Here is a 14,771-nt window from a genome sequence, read left to right on the forward strand (position 1 = left end):
GGGCCTGCAAACGTTCCCACTGTTTGCACTGGAAGCGGATTCCGCCACGGGGGCAACGCTCGTTTGTCGGTTGCCTGCTCTGCAGACGGGACAACAAGCTGCAGAGTGTCAGCATTTTTGCGAAAGGGGATTTTTTTTTTTTTTTTTTTTTTAGAAGGAAAAAGTGTCCTCTGAAGCAAAGGTTGAGCCGTGGAGCGGAAAGCCCGAGACGGACGACAGCAACATCCGGACGGAGGAGAAAAAGACGCCCGTCAGCATCTCTGAACTTTTGCGCACGCGGTTGGAAAAAAAATCTCAAGTGGCAATCACGGATGACCCCCCCCCCCCCCCCCCCCGCCTCCTGTCTGACTCAGTGCTTTTGAAAAGAAGAGGTTCCTCCACTTGAACCCCCCCCCCCCCCACACCATCCTCATCCCTTCCATCGCCCACGCAGCAGCACTTTAACGCCACTCCTTCCGGATCTCCAGCTTACATGACGAGCCCCTGCTTGTGTTTATTTTTCGGCTCGGTGAATGTTTTAATCGGGAACGTTGAGCTCAGGAGGACGACAATAACAGTGACCTTTAAAAAAAATGAAAAAAACGAAACAAAAGAGGCTCGGATGCCGCGTCACAGCGTCAGCGCTGTAGATTGATAAAAATGGCAGAGGAAGAGCGGCGGCACACAGGAGGCGGCTCGGCCTCGAGTTCGTTCACTTCCGCCTTTGACAAAAAGCAACCTTTTGAGTGACGGATGGTCCCGGGCAGGTGTGACCGGTGACATTTTAAGAGTTCACATCAGACTGGGCTGTTGAACGCAAGCCCGGAGACTTAAGTGGCGGAAGGAAGAAAGAAAATTAAAGCAAAAAACAAAAACAAAATACAAAACAAACCCACCTCCTCCGACAATAGTGCGTCCGCCGAGGACGGTCGAGGGATTAATTTGCATGGGGGGGGGGGGGGGGGGAGGACGTAAACACGATAAGGCCTGTCCAAACAGGAGTGTACAGAGTTGGCAGCCTTTGTAATGGACAAAAGAGCGTTTGGTGTGGGGCACAGCTGAGGGGTGGTGGAAGGTGGTGGAAGGAGGGGGGGGGGATCAGCTTTGACTGAAAGCAGCACTGGCACTGCTTGTTTTGTTTCCTCTGGTTAAACAGGTCTTTGTCAAATATTACGCGGCGCTGCAGTTTTAAAGGACCACCGTGGCTTCAATGGCACCTGATGTTCCGCAGATTCTAGGATGGAAACATAAAGACCTGAAATTATGGATTATGTATTTTAATATTTTTGTTTTTGATTTGATTTTGTTTTGTTGGTTTTAATGTGAGCTTACTAGCAGGTTTTATTTGAGCATCGCAAAGTAAAACCGCGTTAATTAAACACCGTCTCAGAGATAGAGATGCGTGTGTTTTTCAAGTTTCTTTTTTTTTGGACTCTATTCTAGGCCTCAGAAGGAGAGGCTATCTAAAAACCCTGTTTTGATTCAAAGGGATAAATACAACTGAAATAAGATCTGAAAATGTGTGAGTGTGCGCGTGAGTGTGTGCGTGAGCTGCTACTGATCCTGTCAAACTCAGACTCAAACTCGAGAAAGCAAAGCGTGGTATCACGAGAGACGGATGACGGAATCAGCACCAATTTTCGCAAAAATTCTCAAGGTTGCTGCAGCGAGAGAGAAAAAAAAAATAGCCACACTTTTTGTGTTTTCTTCTTTCTTTCCTAGACTCAAACAGATTAACAGGAGGACACAATCACGGTCCCTCCTCCTCGACTCAGAAAACATTTTTTTTTCATTTTCAGCACCACGGACAGCACCCGGCGTCCTCTGTCCTTGTTGGAGAATCTCTGCGAGCTGCACTTGTGCACGCTGTTGTGTACATTTAAAACGCCAGCCAGGTCGGAGAGGCCGGCGCTCCATCCAGGGAACACTCCCCAATTTAGAACAACTCCAAAAGAAAAAAAAAACTACAAAAAAACTGTGGGAATAGGTGCAGCAAATGCATTTCGCCCAACAGCGGTTAAAATCTTTTGATGAGCAACACGAGACAATCGACAGAGGGGTTAAAAAAGCATCTGCAAAGCAAATGCAGGCAAATTGTGACACGGCGTCTGTCGCCCTGAAATGAAACAAAAGTGCATGAAATGAACAAGCAGGCAGTGCAGCGGAACGGCTGGAAATTACCAGACCACTTAGCGCAGAGCTATTGAGGTGGGTGTGAGTGTGTGATGCAGTTTGTGTTGGTTTTTTTTTTAAGGTAAAATGCCTTCATCATCATAGAATGTTTTAAAACGATGCAACAGCATAAAAATGTGGCTTTCATATTCTTGAAGTTATGTCCTCAATACATAAACCAAATTATATATATTTAATATATATATATAATAATACTGCATGTTAATACTGCATGTGATACCTTGATGTAATGCGTGTTTCGTTGTTTCTGACTAATATTCCTTCAGTCCACCAACTGAAGCCAATTATGAGAATTTAAATCAGAGGAGCGGTCGGATTAAATGACAAAACAGAACAGGAAAAAGGACAATAAAAAGGCTGATTAAAGGTAAATGTGACATTTTAAAAGCTCTACTTTTTTGTTTTGTTTTTTTCGCTATAAGACAAAAAGAGAAACACTGAAAGCAGTTGCGAGCCTGGCTCCCGCATAACAAGATTAGCGTGGATGATGCGGTCGCTGCGATTTTATCCCAAGTGGATGACATCATGGCGTTTAAAGGCAACTCAGAACGGCGGCCGAGTCTTGCAGATGATTTTTTTGCTTCCCATCTCGACTGGTTTTTAGCGTGATTAAACACATTGTGCACAGTGTGACTCAGTGTGGGGTGCCGGCTCGGGTTAAGTGTCACTGCTTCAAGCTGTTCCAAACTGACTCAACTGGCAGGCGAGGTAAAAAAAAAAACCCTGAAAATCCAATCAGTCCACTTTGACGGAAAGTGAGATGGAGGGTTCGTCCAATCTCCTTCCGAAGTTTTTATTTTATTTTTTCAAATAAACCTCCCCTGTCGAAACGCTTTCTCAAAGTTGCCATTCGACATGATGGGAACATTCCTGTTTGTTCCTGCTGTGCTTTCATGCGACAGGTGCGTGGTTCATCATCTCACGACAGCAGCCTCTTCATCCTACCTGTCATCGTTCTGGAAGCCCTGGTCGCCGAGGAGCAGGTCTCTGAAGCGGAAGCGGGGCGGCAGCGGAGGCACCTCGCTCTCCTGCTGCTCCATCCTGAGAGCGGAGATGTCTAGGAGGACCCCGCTGTGGCTGCTCTTGGTCTGGAGTGGCGCCGTAGTGGAGCTGGAGGAGGGCACACAACAAGAGTGGAGAAGAAAGGAAGAAAGGAAGGAAGGGTGTAAAAAGTGAAGAAGGCTGAGGCGGGGACGGCCAGCGATGAAAGTGGATACAAAGCGAGAGGAGAGATGAAGAAGAACAAGATGATATTGGGGGAAAAGTGGAAAATGAGGGAGGAGCAAAAAAGACGCCGTCACAAACCTGAACACAGTGTTCGAGCTTCAGGCGACAACATGCAATGAGCCTCCTCTGGAGCAGCAGCAGCAGCAGCAGCAGCAGCAGCAACACAAACTGCATCAACAGACGGACACGTTCACCTCCGGAGCGTCATGCACACTCGGCCTCCTGCCACTTTAATGCTGCAGCTGTGCATTTTCACGCCATTTGTTCGCTGCGGCGCCGCTGAGATGCACTTCATTGAGAGTCAGATATGCTAAAGTGCAGTTTGAGTGTTCGCCTCTGAGCCTGCGTTCCGCTTCTGCAGTCGGTCAGTCGTCTGTGGATGTTTGTTGAAATGCATATCCCCTCCCCCTCATCCCCACTACGGTGTATATTTTCCCAGAACAAGTTTTGAGCCGAACAAGTCTTGCCCACAGCGTCAAGCATTCATTCAGGTCTGGCAATGCAAGTGTGGCGCTTACAGTACAGTGTTCTTCCCTCAAATCGACTCCTGTACGACATTAAATACATTGGCAGTCTGATGATTGGAAGAAAAAATAAAACCAGCTGTCTCCCACGTTACTGTGGAGCCGCACGCTGCGCACACAAAGCTACTGTGTCGGTCGGCGCAAGATGTCAGAAGGAGGTCGCACGGGCTCGCAGTCAATCAAAGCAAAAGCCCCTTCACAACATGCAAGGCGGCGTGCAGAGCGATGGATGTTACCTTGGACGCTGGACAAGACGCTGATGGACAGACGACGGTCACTTGAGGGAACGACACGAATCAGAAACCTTGAGTGAATAAATCAGATTGGATTTTTTTGCTGTTGTCGCTGTTTTGGATTTGAAGTGCTCTGAACTTTGAGCTTCCCTCGGAAACACAACTCTTTCGTCGTACGTCGCACCCTTTTATCACTTATCAGTCGCTCCTGCGCCCCCTGCTCACTTTTCATTTTTCAACCTGCTCCTGCGAAGAGGAGGCTGAGGTTGGATGGTCTAAAAGGAGAAAACCTCTCTTTTTCTCTCCATTTCTCTGCTCTCTGTTTACACTGGACCTCCATTAAGCTCCCCAAACCCACTGCATTATAGATGAATCCCATATTTCCCCCATGGTTCTTTTTTATGTGTGTGTTTGAGAGGCGAGAAACCACCCAATTTAATCAAACAACAGCCACTTGAACACATACCCCCCCTCCCCCTACCCCTCCAAATAAAAGGGGGGGGGGGAATAAGTTAAAAGTTTTATTGGAGTGTTAACCAACATTTAGGACACATGACACACGTCTAAATGATATCACTGAGCACCACTTGCACACATGCAAATATTCACGTTGACACAACTCGCAGGTTGTAAGTGTGAGGGGCTGAGACACAGAGCAAACTAACGGGCAGCTGGACACACAGCAGTGCTGACAGGTAGACGGTGAGCGGGTGAAGGACAACCAGAGGGAAATAATCGCCATAGAACACATGTCTATTCTCCATTCTATGCATCTATGACGTAGCATGGTGAGGAACAGGATGGATGGCGCGGTGATGACCCACGAGGACCAAACTTAACTTGCTTACCGCGGCTTGTGCTCGTTCACGGTCCCATCGTCGTTCACAAACGTCTGGTTCACGTAGCATTCACTGCACATGTTGGCCGGAGATCCGGCGCTGCCGTCGGTGTGGAGAGCTGCGTTGGTCGGCGTTGGGTCCCCCTTGGCAAAGTCGCCTTCCTGCCTTAATTGCATCGGGGGCTGATCGGACCCCCGGGAGAGAAAGAGAAAAAGGAAAAGAAAGAAATCACCCAGGAAGGAGGGGAGGAGGAGGCAAAGGTCTCTCCTCCAGGCGGGTGATGTCTCTCCTTCCTTCCCCCTCTCTGGATGCCCGTCTCACCTATTCAGGTGCATCCTGGAGGTGTGGACGAGTTGTTGTTGTTTTGTTTTGTTGTTTTTTTTGTTTCTCCTCCTCCTCTCTCTCTCCCTCTCTTTCCTGTCGGCCCACGCAGTGAAGGAGCCGCGAGCAGAGTGACAGGTGGCCGAAGGAGCTGGAGGATGCAAATGAAGTCAGTAGTTGCAGCGATAAAGTCTGAGGAGGAGGAGGAGGAGGAAGAGGAGGAAGAGGAGGTTGATGTGGTTGGTGTTGAGAGAGGGGAATCCGATGTCTGCGACAGTGGATGAAAAGGCAGCTGGATGGGGTGATGGGCTTCTTTGAAAAAAAAAGAAAAAAAAGAGAGAGAGAGAGAGAGAGAGAGAGAGAGAGAGAAGGGAGACAGAGAGGGAGAGAGAGAGAGAGAGAACTATGAAATAGTCGCAAAACTCTTGATGAGCAGAGTGACATTTGCGCCATCTAATGGAGGTCCTTCGAATGATTTGATGAGGCTGGAGGCTGTTCTGATACTGTCTGGGGATGGTTTGGAGTAAATAAAGGAGAAGAAACAAATGCAAAAGAAGAAATACATTATTATTATTATTATCATTATTATCATCGTCGTCGTCGATGGTCTTGTTTTTGTTGTGCAAGAGCAGGAAGAGAAGCCCAAATGTCTTCCACAACGCTGCCAGAAGAAATTAAAATAAAAAAATGTGAAAAGATTTTTTTTTTCTTCTTCAAAACATTAATTTATTTATTTGTTCATTTGATGACGCAAGTCTGAAGGAGACGTGGGAGAGGTGGAATGATTCACCGGGGCGATGGTGACACGAGGTTGTTAAGGAGTTAGAAGCTCACGGTGGATGTTTGGGACTGACTCAGTCGCTCTGACTGAAGTGTGAAATGTCTTTGCCGCTGAGGGGAAGGGGAAAAACATGACTACATCCCCGCGAGACGATTCCAGGAGAGACCCTCCCTCGCGCAGGGTCTCTCGCCTGCACATGGAAGCCATGATATCCATTAAGCCATTTCACATTTGTTGCGCGTTAACTTCAGTGTTGTTGGGATTACTCCGTAAAAAGTTGTCTAATTTCTTCTTTAGCTACTTTGTTTCATAAGTAATCAGTTACTAAGTACTAATTACTTTAGTTTAAAAAAAATAATAATAAAAAAAAAAGACAAAGCAACAGTTGAGAACGTCTTGTTTCCTGCACACAACGTACAAAACCCCCCCCACGATATTCTTTGATTTAGACGAGATGAACTCAAAATAATGTTTGCATTTCCGGCTGTCAAACGCAATCGCTGTCTTTTTCTTTTGCCGCCGCCATTGCTTGTTTGGGTGCGTCATCGCGCATCAATGACGCGGACATTTTGTGGATTTTTTAGATTGCGAAATTATTTCTGAAAAGTAATGAGTTATGATAAAATTACCATTAAAAAAAAAAGTAGTTTAAATACAGTTGTGGATTACCTAGTAATAGATTACTCGCCAACACTGGTTAACGTTGAGTATCGTGGATGGGGGTTGGTCGTTTGCGACGACGTCGCTGAACTTTGCAGCGATGGCCTTGACATTTGCGATTCCCGTCTGAGGTCTAAATTTATTTTTGCATTTCTCTCCGATTTGACTCATTTACATGATACCATGCTCACTTAGGACACGTCTCTGAGTATCCTGCAGGGAAAACGGACTGTCCACATTAATATCACTGAACTGTGAGGTGACTGATAAACTTGACTTGAAAATGGTAAAGATTCCCTGAATGGCAAATACTTCCAAAATACAAATCTGACACTTGACCTTCAGGGATTGAGATCAACATTTGAGGCAATGATACCAATAGACTGATCATCTTCTTTAGCCTTTGGCTGCACAGTGCAAACCCTGCACTCTGCATGCAACACTCCTCTCTGTTTACTCCACGGCTCTGGTGACTAAGTGATAACTCTTCCCCCCCAACAAACTTAACATCTTTATTTTGGTTTCCAAAAGTGACTCAGCCCTCGTGAATTATTCTGAACTTGGATTTAAACTGTACATTTTAAAAAGAGAGAGAGAAAAAAAGGAAAAAACAACTTAATCTCTTCCAGTGACTTTTATTAAACCTCCCCTTGGTGTTTACAAAACAGGAATGGCACAGAGTAAAAAGAAGAGATGGAAAACTGCAATCAGATGTGTGATATTGATGTTCCGCTAACAAACCTGATAAATGTGTCAATGCTGGTAGGTGACGTTGTTAATGATCCTTTAATCTGCCGTTTACTGTAACACCACGCTGGCATTTGTTTAAACCTTTTTTTTTTTCCTTTGTTAATATTGAAGAATGTAAATGGTTGAAACTCTTTCGGATGGCAAACCCTTAAGGCAAAGAAGAAAAAAAAACCGAACCCAGAAACAGTCACCCGAGCGTGCCGGGGTCATTCCGCCCCCTCGGTGCCGACGGCGGCCACAGCGGAGACGTAGTACGGCCCCTCTCGGAGGTACGCCTTCAGGCGGATGTAGTGCTGGCTGCCCAGTATCTCGGCTGCCGTCGACGACGACACCAGCGACCCCACCAGTTCAAACTTGGCATCTTTGGCCTCCTTGGTCTGTCCCGTGGAGCGATCCAACACAAACTCCATGAAGCTGGGAGTGCTGATCATCAGCTTCTGGCCCCACGGCTGCGTGGCGATCGCCTGGGACAAACGGATGCATGAATGACGACAGGATCAATCGTGGAGCAACGCTGTTCAACACACAGGTAGCAGCAGCATTAACCACCGAGCACTTACGGTGAATATCTTTAAGGCCCCACAATGCAACTCTGGGAAAGGCTGACTGCTGATGCTGCAGATCATGTCCATGGGCTGATTGGACAAGAGGTGGAACCAGGATTCCGTCAAAGCCAGGAGGTCTTCTGTCTGCTGCTCCGGCTGTCACCAAACATTAAAGCATTACAATCCTGATCGTGATTTTCCTTCATATATCCGACGGTGGCTGTGCCTCCTCACCTGCAGGGTAAGAATTTGCGATATGGCGTCCAAGCTGCGCACCCGTAGCTCCGTGGCTCCTGAGCCGGTGAGCTGGCTCATCCTCGCAAACACCTTCTTGAACTTTTCTCCTAAGAGAAGGCAAGAAATAGGACCAAGAAGGATCCGAATACACATCAACGGCACGTTGAAAGATTCCAGTTAGGGGAAAAAAAAAAAAAAAAAAGTAACCTGTAAACAGCAAGCACTTTAACCTGTTTTCTGAAGGACCTGCTTCCCCTCCACGGTGGATCCCAGTAATCCCAGAGTGTCTAGAGCCACGCCTTTCATGGCAGGGTCCGGATCCAGCGCCATCTCAAACACCTTGTTCTGGAAGGCCGGGTAGGTCTCACACACCTGCTGCGGGCTGTCCATGATGGCCAGATTTCCAAAGAACTTGACCAGACCTGCAGGACGGGGAAATCAGCACTGCGATTTACTCAGCGCTATAGAATTATTACACAAACACCATATTTTACCAAGTCCAGTGTGACTTGGACGGGATGTTTTCATGGGTTCCCACCAGGAAGGTAAAGGGAGGAGAGGGGATCCGTGTCTGCCCCTCTGATCATGTTGGAGATTTTGTCCATGATACCCTGCTGGGCCAAATACTGCCGTCCATGCTGGCTGTGAGCCAGAGTGGTCACCATTTCAATAGCTGTCGCTCTGACGAGGAAAAAAGAAAGGAAGGAGAAGGAAACCGAACCATGAAAACATTAAAAAATAATTTTCCGACTTATTTAATGATTTACGGCAGAATTTCTCATTTCCACTTCACTGTATTGATGACCTATTTATTTCATTACCTGACCAAGACATCATCTCCTGTCAGTTCTTCAAGAAGCTGGGAGATGACGCTGCTGCTGGCGCAGTAACTCAGGGAGATGGGAGACACCGAGGAGATTTCCACCACCAGCTGCAAGTGGCAAAAACAGCTGCAGCTTAACCTTTTTGAACTGACTGAAGTGGGGATGCTAACAATTAATTGATTATCGATTAAGAATTTAATCTATTAATTGAAATCAGTCGCAATTGACTGAACATTTTTTACACGGGCAGTTAAATAATGCATTCCTTACACAGTTTTCATTGTGAAATTTAGGTTCTCAGGAAAAATCACCACTGATCAATTAATCGTTAATCAATCGCTAACTAAAGACTAATGAATTAATCGATAATTTGCATCCCTAGACTGAAGACATTTACATTTGCACCCCCGGAAGCAAAGCGAATTGCACCTCGTATATCCTGTATCTGACGATGTCACTTGTGGCCATCACTTCCTTTAGGGCCCTCAACAAGTCGCTCTGGAACAGTTTCTCAAGGCCGGCCTTGGAGTGACTCAGTTTCGACAACGACTTGATGGCCTGACGGCAACGACAAGCACAAGCACAAACACCGCTGTCAATTTATTCTAAAAGCACATGCGAGGGATTTCAGAGTTTCTCACATCACCTGCTTTGCCACTGCCATCTTCTCCTCCCTGATGCAATGAATGACTGCCTGCAGCAGAGTGTCCTGGTTGTTGAGGAGTTGCGTGACAGCGTCGGGGCTCGCCACTATCCTGCCTATCTAAAGGAGAAGAAGGAGGCCGACGGGTCAGCGGTTTAAAGGTGCATGCATGACTGCGTGTGCCGTACTTGTGGCGCCTGCCCACCTGCGTCAGGGCCAGTATCCTAACGATGTCGCTGGGATGGGCCAGACCCGCCTGCAGCTCCGATCTGTAGTTCTGCACCAGGCTCACAGGGCTCAGGGCCATTAGGATGCGGTCGAGGATGTCAACACATAGCTCCACCTGCTCCCTGTAAAAACACACACCAGAGACAAAACTCTTGGATGAGTTGGCGTTTGTTTAATGGATGAAATACTGCCCTATTGTTTCCTATTTACATTTATAGAGACGAGACAATGGAGTTATGACATGTAAGGTATGGGAAATGGATGGATGGAAATTTAAGAAGTCTGTTTATTCTTATAAAAAAGTCAAACGTATGAGTTGTGACATTTTACTTCGACCAGCAGTTGTGGAAAAGCTTCAACAGACCACAGTTGGACATTTTCTGTTTACTAATTATAGTTCTTTAGCCAGTTAGCATTAGCTCCAGATAACAACACAGCAGCCCGGCTAGCATGAATTCTGTTACGCTAGTATTTCCTAATAGACCAATAGTTTACAGTCACTGTCGATCACTTTAGTAATTGCTGACTGACTCAGCAGCTTTTATCTCTCCACTAGCAGCGGTAGACGATGTGCGTAACGCAAACCCAACCCACCTGTGATTCGAGTTTAACAGGGAGAAAACAACTTTGAAACGCTGTCCGCTCACTGAATCTCTCAACGCGCTGACAGGTATGGACAACAGAGCCGTTTTCAAAACCTGCAACTCTTCTATTGGATCTTCCACACCGGAGATTTCCTCCAGTAGCCTGTCTATGGAAGTAGCCATGATTCTCAGATGGCCAAAAAACTACGAACGAAAACGTCCGCTTTCGTTTTCTTCGGCTGCTAGTTCTTCTTCACTTGAGTTGTACCCTAGCTTTGCGGCACTTTGCTGCCACCTGCTGGGAAAAGTGCGGAAGCGACGCTTCAGGTCAGACAAAATCCTTACCCTGGTTTTCCTTGAAGTCACTCAAGTTACAGTTGATGTAATGGTCGCGAAACGTCTGTTCAAATTCCCTTCTTATATATAGAAATGTATTTTAAAGCTAATCAGTAACAGAAAAATACAGAAATTCAATATACCACAGTGGATTTTGCAATTTCTATAATATATGACCTCCAATCAGCGCACTTTTGGATCTAAATATTTAATTCACATATTTAAAAAAAAGCAGTTACTTGAACAATGATATACTCTGCATTACTCTGAGAACGCTTCCTACATGCCTTTTCGGGGTGAAATATTTAAACGTTTGACTACTTGTGCAGGGATTTAATGCAATTTATTTCTGAGGAAGAAAAAAAAAACAAACACATTAACATAGGCTCACTTTTTGGCCCACAAAATGAAACACACTAGGTTTCTTTGGCTTCACATTGCCTTATTAAAGCCTCACGATCTCACACTGTTATCAGCAATGAATTTGCATCAGTATGTGTGGGCTGAAGCCTGCAAGGAAGCCAGCATGAAAGACCCTCTCTGCTCCTCTGATTCATAGTGACTCACCCACTAAAGCGCTTCACTGTAACTTGGCCAGGTGCCACAGTGTCTGCGATGCTTTCTGTCTGTCTCTCCACATCAGGCTCGAGCTCAGGCAGTAAAAAAGAAAAAGTGTACATATTTTGTCTGGAGATCAGTCGTTAGACTTGAATCCCTGTCAGGCGCATTCCTCCTCCTTTTGCCCACAAACTGTAAAACCTCTAGCTTTTCATTTTCCTTTTTAAATACGGTTTTAAATATCATCATATCTCACACCAAAATTTCACTCCTCGATTATTGTGCAGCATTCACATCCGAGTATGTGCAAGACCGGGTCGGGTGAGACCCGATAAATCTATCAACACGTGCATGTCAGTGTTTAGGTGCCCTCTGAAAAATGCCTGAACAGGTTCTGTCAATTCCTATAGTGACTGACTGTGTCATCAGTGTTGCATGTATTATGCAAAAACACAGTCCCCTGAACAAAGCATGTGAGTTGAGGTGCAGGGTTACGTGCCGCTTGAGTTTCGTGAAAGTGGAAACCCCGTCTGTCAGGGTAAACAACTGAGAGAGGAGCCTTCCATCGGCTGACAAACAGAGGATTTTCGAGGTCTTGAATCCCACTGACATGCAGGTATGTTCTTTGTTTTATCACATTCAAACATTTTAGTTTGATTGGTTATCCTCATGTTTGTTCCCCCCCTCCCCCCCTCCCCCCACTCCCAGTGCTTCCTGTGCAAACTGCGCACCCACCAGTGGTGCTTCCTCCTCTTCAATGTGTTCCTCTTTCACGCCCTGCTGTTCGGCGCCGACTTTGTGGAGGAGTACCTCCTGCAGCCCACGCCGGGGGTCTACATCGACGGCACGGTCGTCGACGTACGAGAGAAAGCCAGGAAGCTGGACCTGAGCGGCACCAGGCAGAACGTGTCCCGGACTTATCCCATCGCCAACCCAGACGCCTGCAAAGACTCCGACCTGTTCCTCCTCACGCTGGTCTTCAGCTCCACCACCAATGTGAGCCAGAGGGACGCCATCAGGAGGACGTGGGGCAACCAGACAAGGGTCCGTGGCTTCCCTTTGCGGGTGCTCTTCTTCCTCGGGTTAACGGAGACTTCCACTGCACAAGAAGCCCTGGTGAAAGAATCTGACCGTTACAGAGATGTGGTCCAGAGTCGTGCCGCGGACGACCGGTCACCCCGAGGTCCCACAGAGAGGACAGTCTTGGCACTGCGTTGGGTGATCGCTTTCTGTCCTGTGGCACGCTTCGTGGTACTGACCAAGGACTCCGTGTTTCTCAACCTCCCTGCCCTTGGAGGGTATCTCCTCAGCTTGCACAGACACCCCGAGGACCTTTACCTAGGCAGGGTGATCCAGAAAGACCCTCCCAACAGGGACCCCCACAGCGCTGGCTTTCTGCCTCCGTCGCTCTACCCCGAAAAATACCTGCCCGAATACTGCGAGGGCAGCGCCTACGTTTTGTCCCAGGATGTAGTCCGGAAGGTGTACGTGGCGTCCTCGGCGGTGCGCGTGCCCGTTCCGGCAGACGTGTTTGTCGGTCTGTGCGCACACAGGGCCGGCGTGGCGCCGACCCACAGTGCCCGGTTCTCGGGGGAGAAGCACGTCCGCTACAACACCTGCTGCTACAGCTATCTGTTCAGCTCGGCAGGGATGGGGAACGGCCAGATGGAGGCGGTGTGGGCCGACCTGAGGCAGCAGTCCCAAGGATGCTCTCTGCTGAAGACCTACTACGGCCTGGTGACCTGCAAGGCCCTGACGTACCTCGATAAACTGCCCTTCTTTAGCTCTGAAGACCGGCCGTAGTCTTACAGGGCTCGAGCAAGAAAGAACCACAGAATAGAAGCAGGGAGAGGGGGGGGGGGGGGGGTGTACATATGTTTGTTTTCTTGTGCATCCACATGTATTCGTGTTCACGTTTGTCCACGTATGGGCTGTTTTAGGAAATCAACCTAGGTCCCGTTGTAATGAAAAACGCTGTACAGAACTTGATTAATGTAATAGAATATTAGAACGGCTTTTGATCCAATCGGATATTTCGGTGCATTTATTATTTTTGAATGATCATTTCTTAATTTGGGAACGCAAGGAAAGAGGAGAGAGGGCACGATGACACAACCGCTGTCTGGTCTGGGACGAGTTGAAGCCGGTTTGCCCTCGTTACTCACGCAGAACAAGGCACAGGTGAGTCAGGGAGATGACGAGTGAGGAAGCATCTGCCCACGCAGCCCCGAGTGGAGGTCCAATCAGGCAAAAACAACTGAAGACAACAAACGCGTAGCGAACCCGTGGGCAGACTCTTGGTGTGAAAAAACCCCCCCCCCGCTTTCAAGCGACAAAAAGCTGCAAATTAGGTAGGTTTGACATTTTGATTATGGTTGCTTAAAGGTTTGATTGTTGCACGGAAGGCTGTTGTATCATTTGCCCTTCACCTCAGCCTGTCCAAATAAGTTAAATATAAAATGTAGGTGTTTATATAACATTCTGTGTGTCATTTATTTCTTTAATCATTCAATACCACCAATGGAAAATCTCACGTCTTTATTGAAAAAAGGTGCTTTTTTTTATGCGTTTTTAAAGCAGGACAGACAGTATATTATAAATGTAAAAAAATATATCGTTACAGGGGTGGCACCTAATGGCAAAAAGGGTGTATTGCAACACATTAACCGCCTCATCACACGTTGCCTTTCCTGAATGTTTCACTCTCCATCGTCATACATACAAAGTGTTGTTTGTATATATATCTATACATTTAAAAATTCGACAGAATTTACCCCTGAAATTTAATTTATAATTGATAAAAAAAAATAAAAATAATTATAATATAGCCTTGTAAAGTTCTTGATTGCCTGCAAGAAAACAGTCAGCAATAACAAATAATGGCAAGAATTGTACTTAATGTCTTCAGCTATTAGGGTTTAAATATATATAAACATATAGAAGACATTCACACCATATGCCCATGTAAGAAAAACACTTTCTGCGTGTTTGTGCAGCTGGACTTTAGTGCCTCTCACTTTCATACAGGCCTCTCAGCTATTTGTGTGCTTTAAATGCTGCCGCCGCCTCCCGGAATTCCACAAAAGGAGAGCTTGGCCTCCGTCCCAGCAACATGCGCTGACCAAACAAAATGTTTGGGTGTTCTACAAACCATCCCTCTTGTGTAAGGCTGCCCGTAGTTTGCACTGAAGCTCTGCACTGCACCTTGGCCAGGTTCCATTGTGTCTGCAAAGTTTTCCCTGGGCCGCCTGTCTGGCCACATCAGGCCATGTTATTCCTAGAATAACATCTCAGCATGTCTACAATCAC

At 46.8% G+C, this 14,771-nt stretch overlaps 2 protein-coding genes across 2 annotated transcripts; one reads left to right on the forward strand and one right to left on the reverse strand.

Annotated features, from left to right (window-relative positions):
* Window positions 1-7,618: 7,618 nt before the first annotated feature.
* psmd5 (proteasome 26S subunit, non-ATPase 5) lies at window positions 7,619-10,812 on the reverse strand. Its single transcript, XM_076013873.1, has 10 exons — window positions 10,579-10,812; window positions 9,962-10,106; window positions 9,760-9,876; window positions 9,543-9,671; window positions 9,111-9,220; window positions 8,828-8,970; window positions 8,520-8,711; window positions 8,287-8,396; window positions 8,068-8,208; window positions 7,619-7,971 (listed from the first exon to the last, which is right to left on the reverse strand). Exons 1-10 carry the CDS (start codon window positions 10,749-10,751, stop codon window positions 7,714-7,716), a joined length of 1,518 nt encoding a protein of 505 aa, XP_075869988.1. The 5' UTR covers window positions 10,752-10,812; the 3' UTR covers window positions 7,619-7,713.
* Window positions 10,813-11,273: 461 nt separating this feature from the next.
* Window positions 11,274-13,941, forward strand: b3galt9 (beta-1,3-galactosyltransferase 9). Its single transcript, XM_076013839.1, has 2 exons — window positions 11,274-12,078; window positions 12,171-13,941. Exons 1-2 carry the CDS (start codon window positions 12,073-12,075, stop codon window positions 13,263-13,265), a joined length of 1,101 nt encoding a protein of 366 aa, XP_075869954.1. The 5' UTR covers window positions 11,274-12,072; the 3' UTR covers window positions 13,266-13,941.
* Window positions 13,942-14,771: the final 830 nt, after the last annotated feature.

The sequence above is a fragment of the Nelusetta ayraudi genome, unplaced genomic scaffold (genome assembly GCF_046127955.1).
Source record: "Nelusetta ayraudi isolate G7.1 ecotype Tasmania unplaced genomic scaffold, CSIRO-AGI_Nayr_v1 ptg000160l, whole genome shotgun sequence".
NCBI lineage: Eukaryota > Metazoa > Chordata > Actinopteri > Tetraodontiformes > Monacanthidae > Nelusetta > Nelusetta ayraudi.

Coding starts and splice junctions, on each gene's coding strand:
- psmd5 (XM_076013873.1), bottom strand. CDS start 10,751: ATGGCTACTTCCATAGACAGGCTACTGGAGGAAATCTCCGGTGTGGAA. Junction 9,221..9,542: donor TCAGATACAGGATATACGAG/GTGCAATTCGCT, acceptor TGCCACTTGCAG/CTGGTGGTGGAAATCTCCTC. Junction 8,209..8,286: donor CGCAAATTCTTACCCTGCAG/GTGAGGAGGCAC, acceptor GTTTGGTGACAG/CCGGAGCAGCAGACAGAAGA.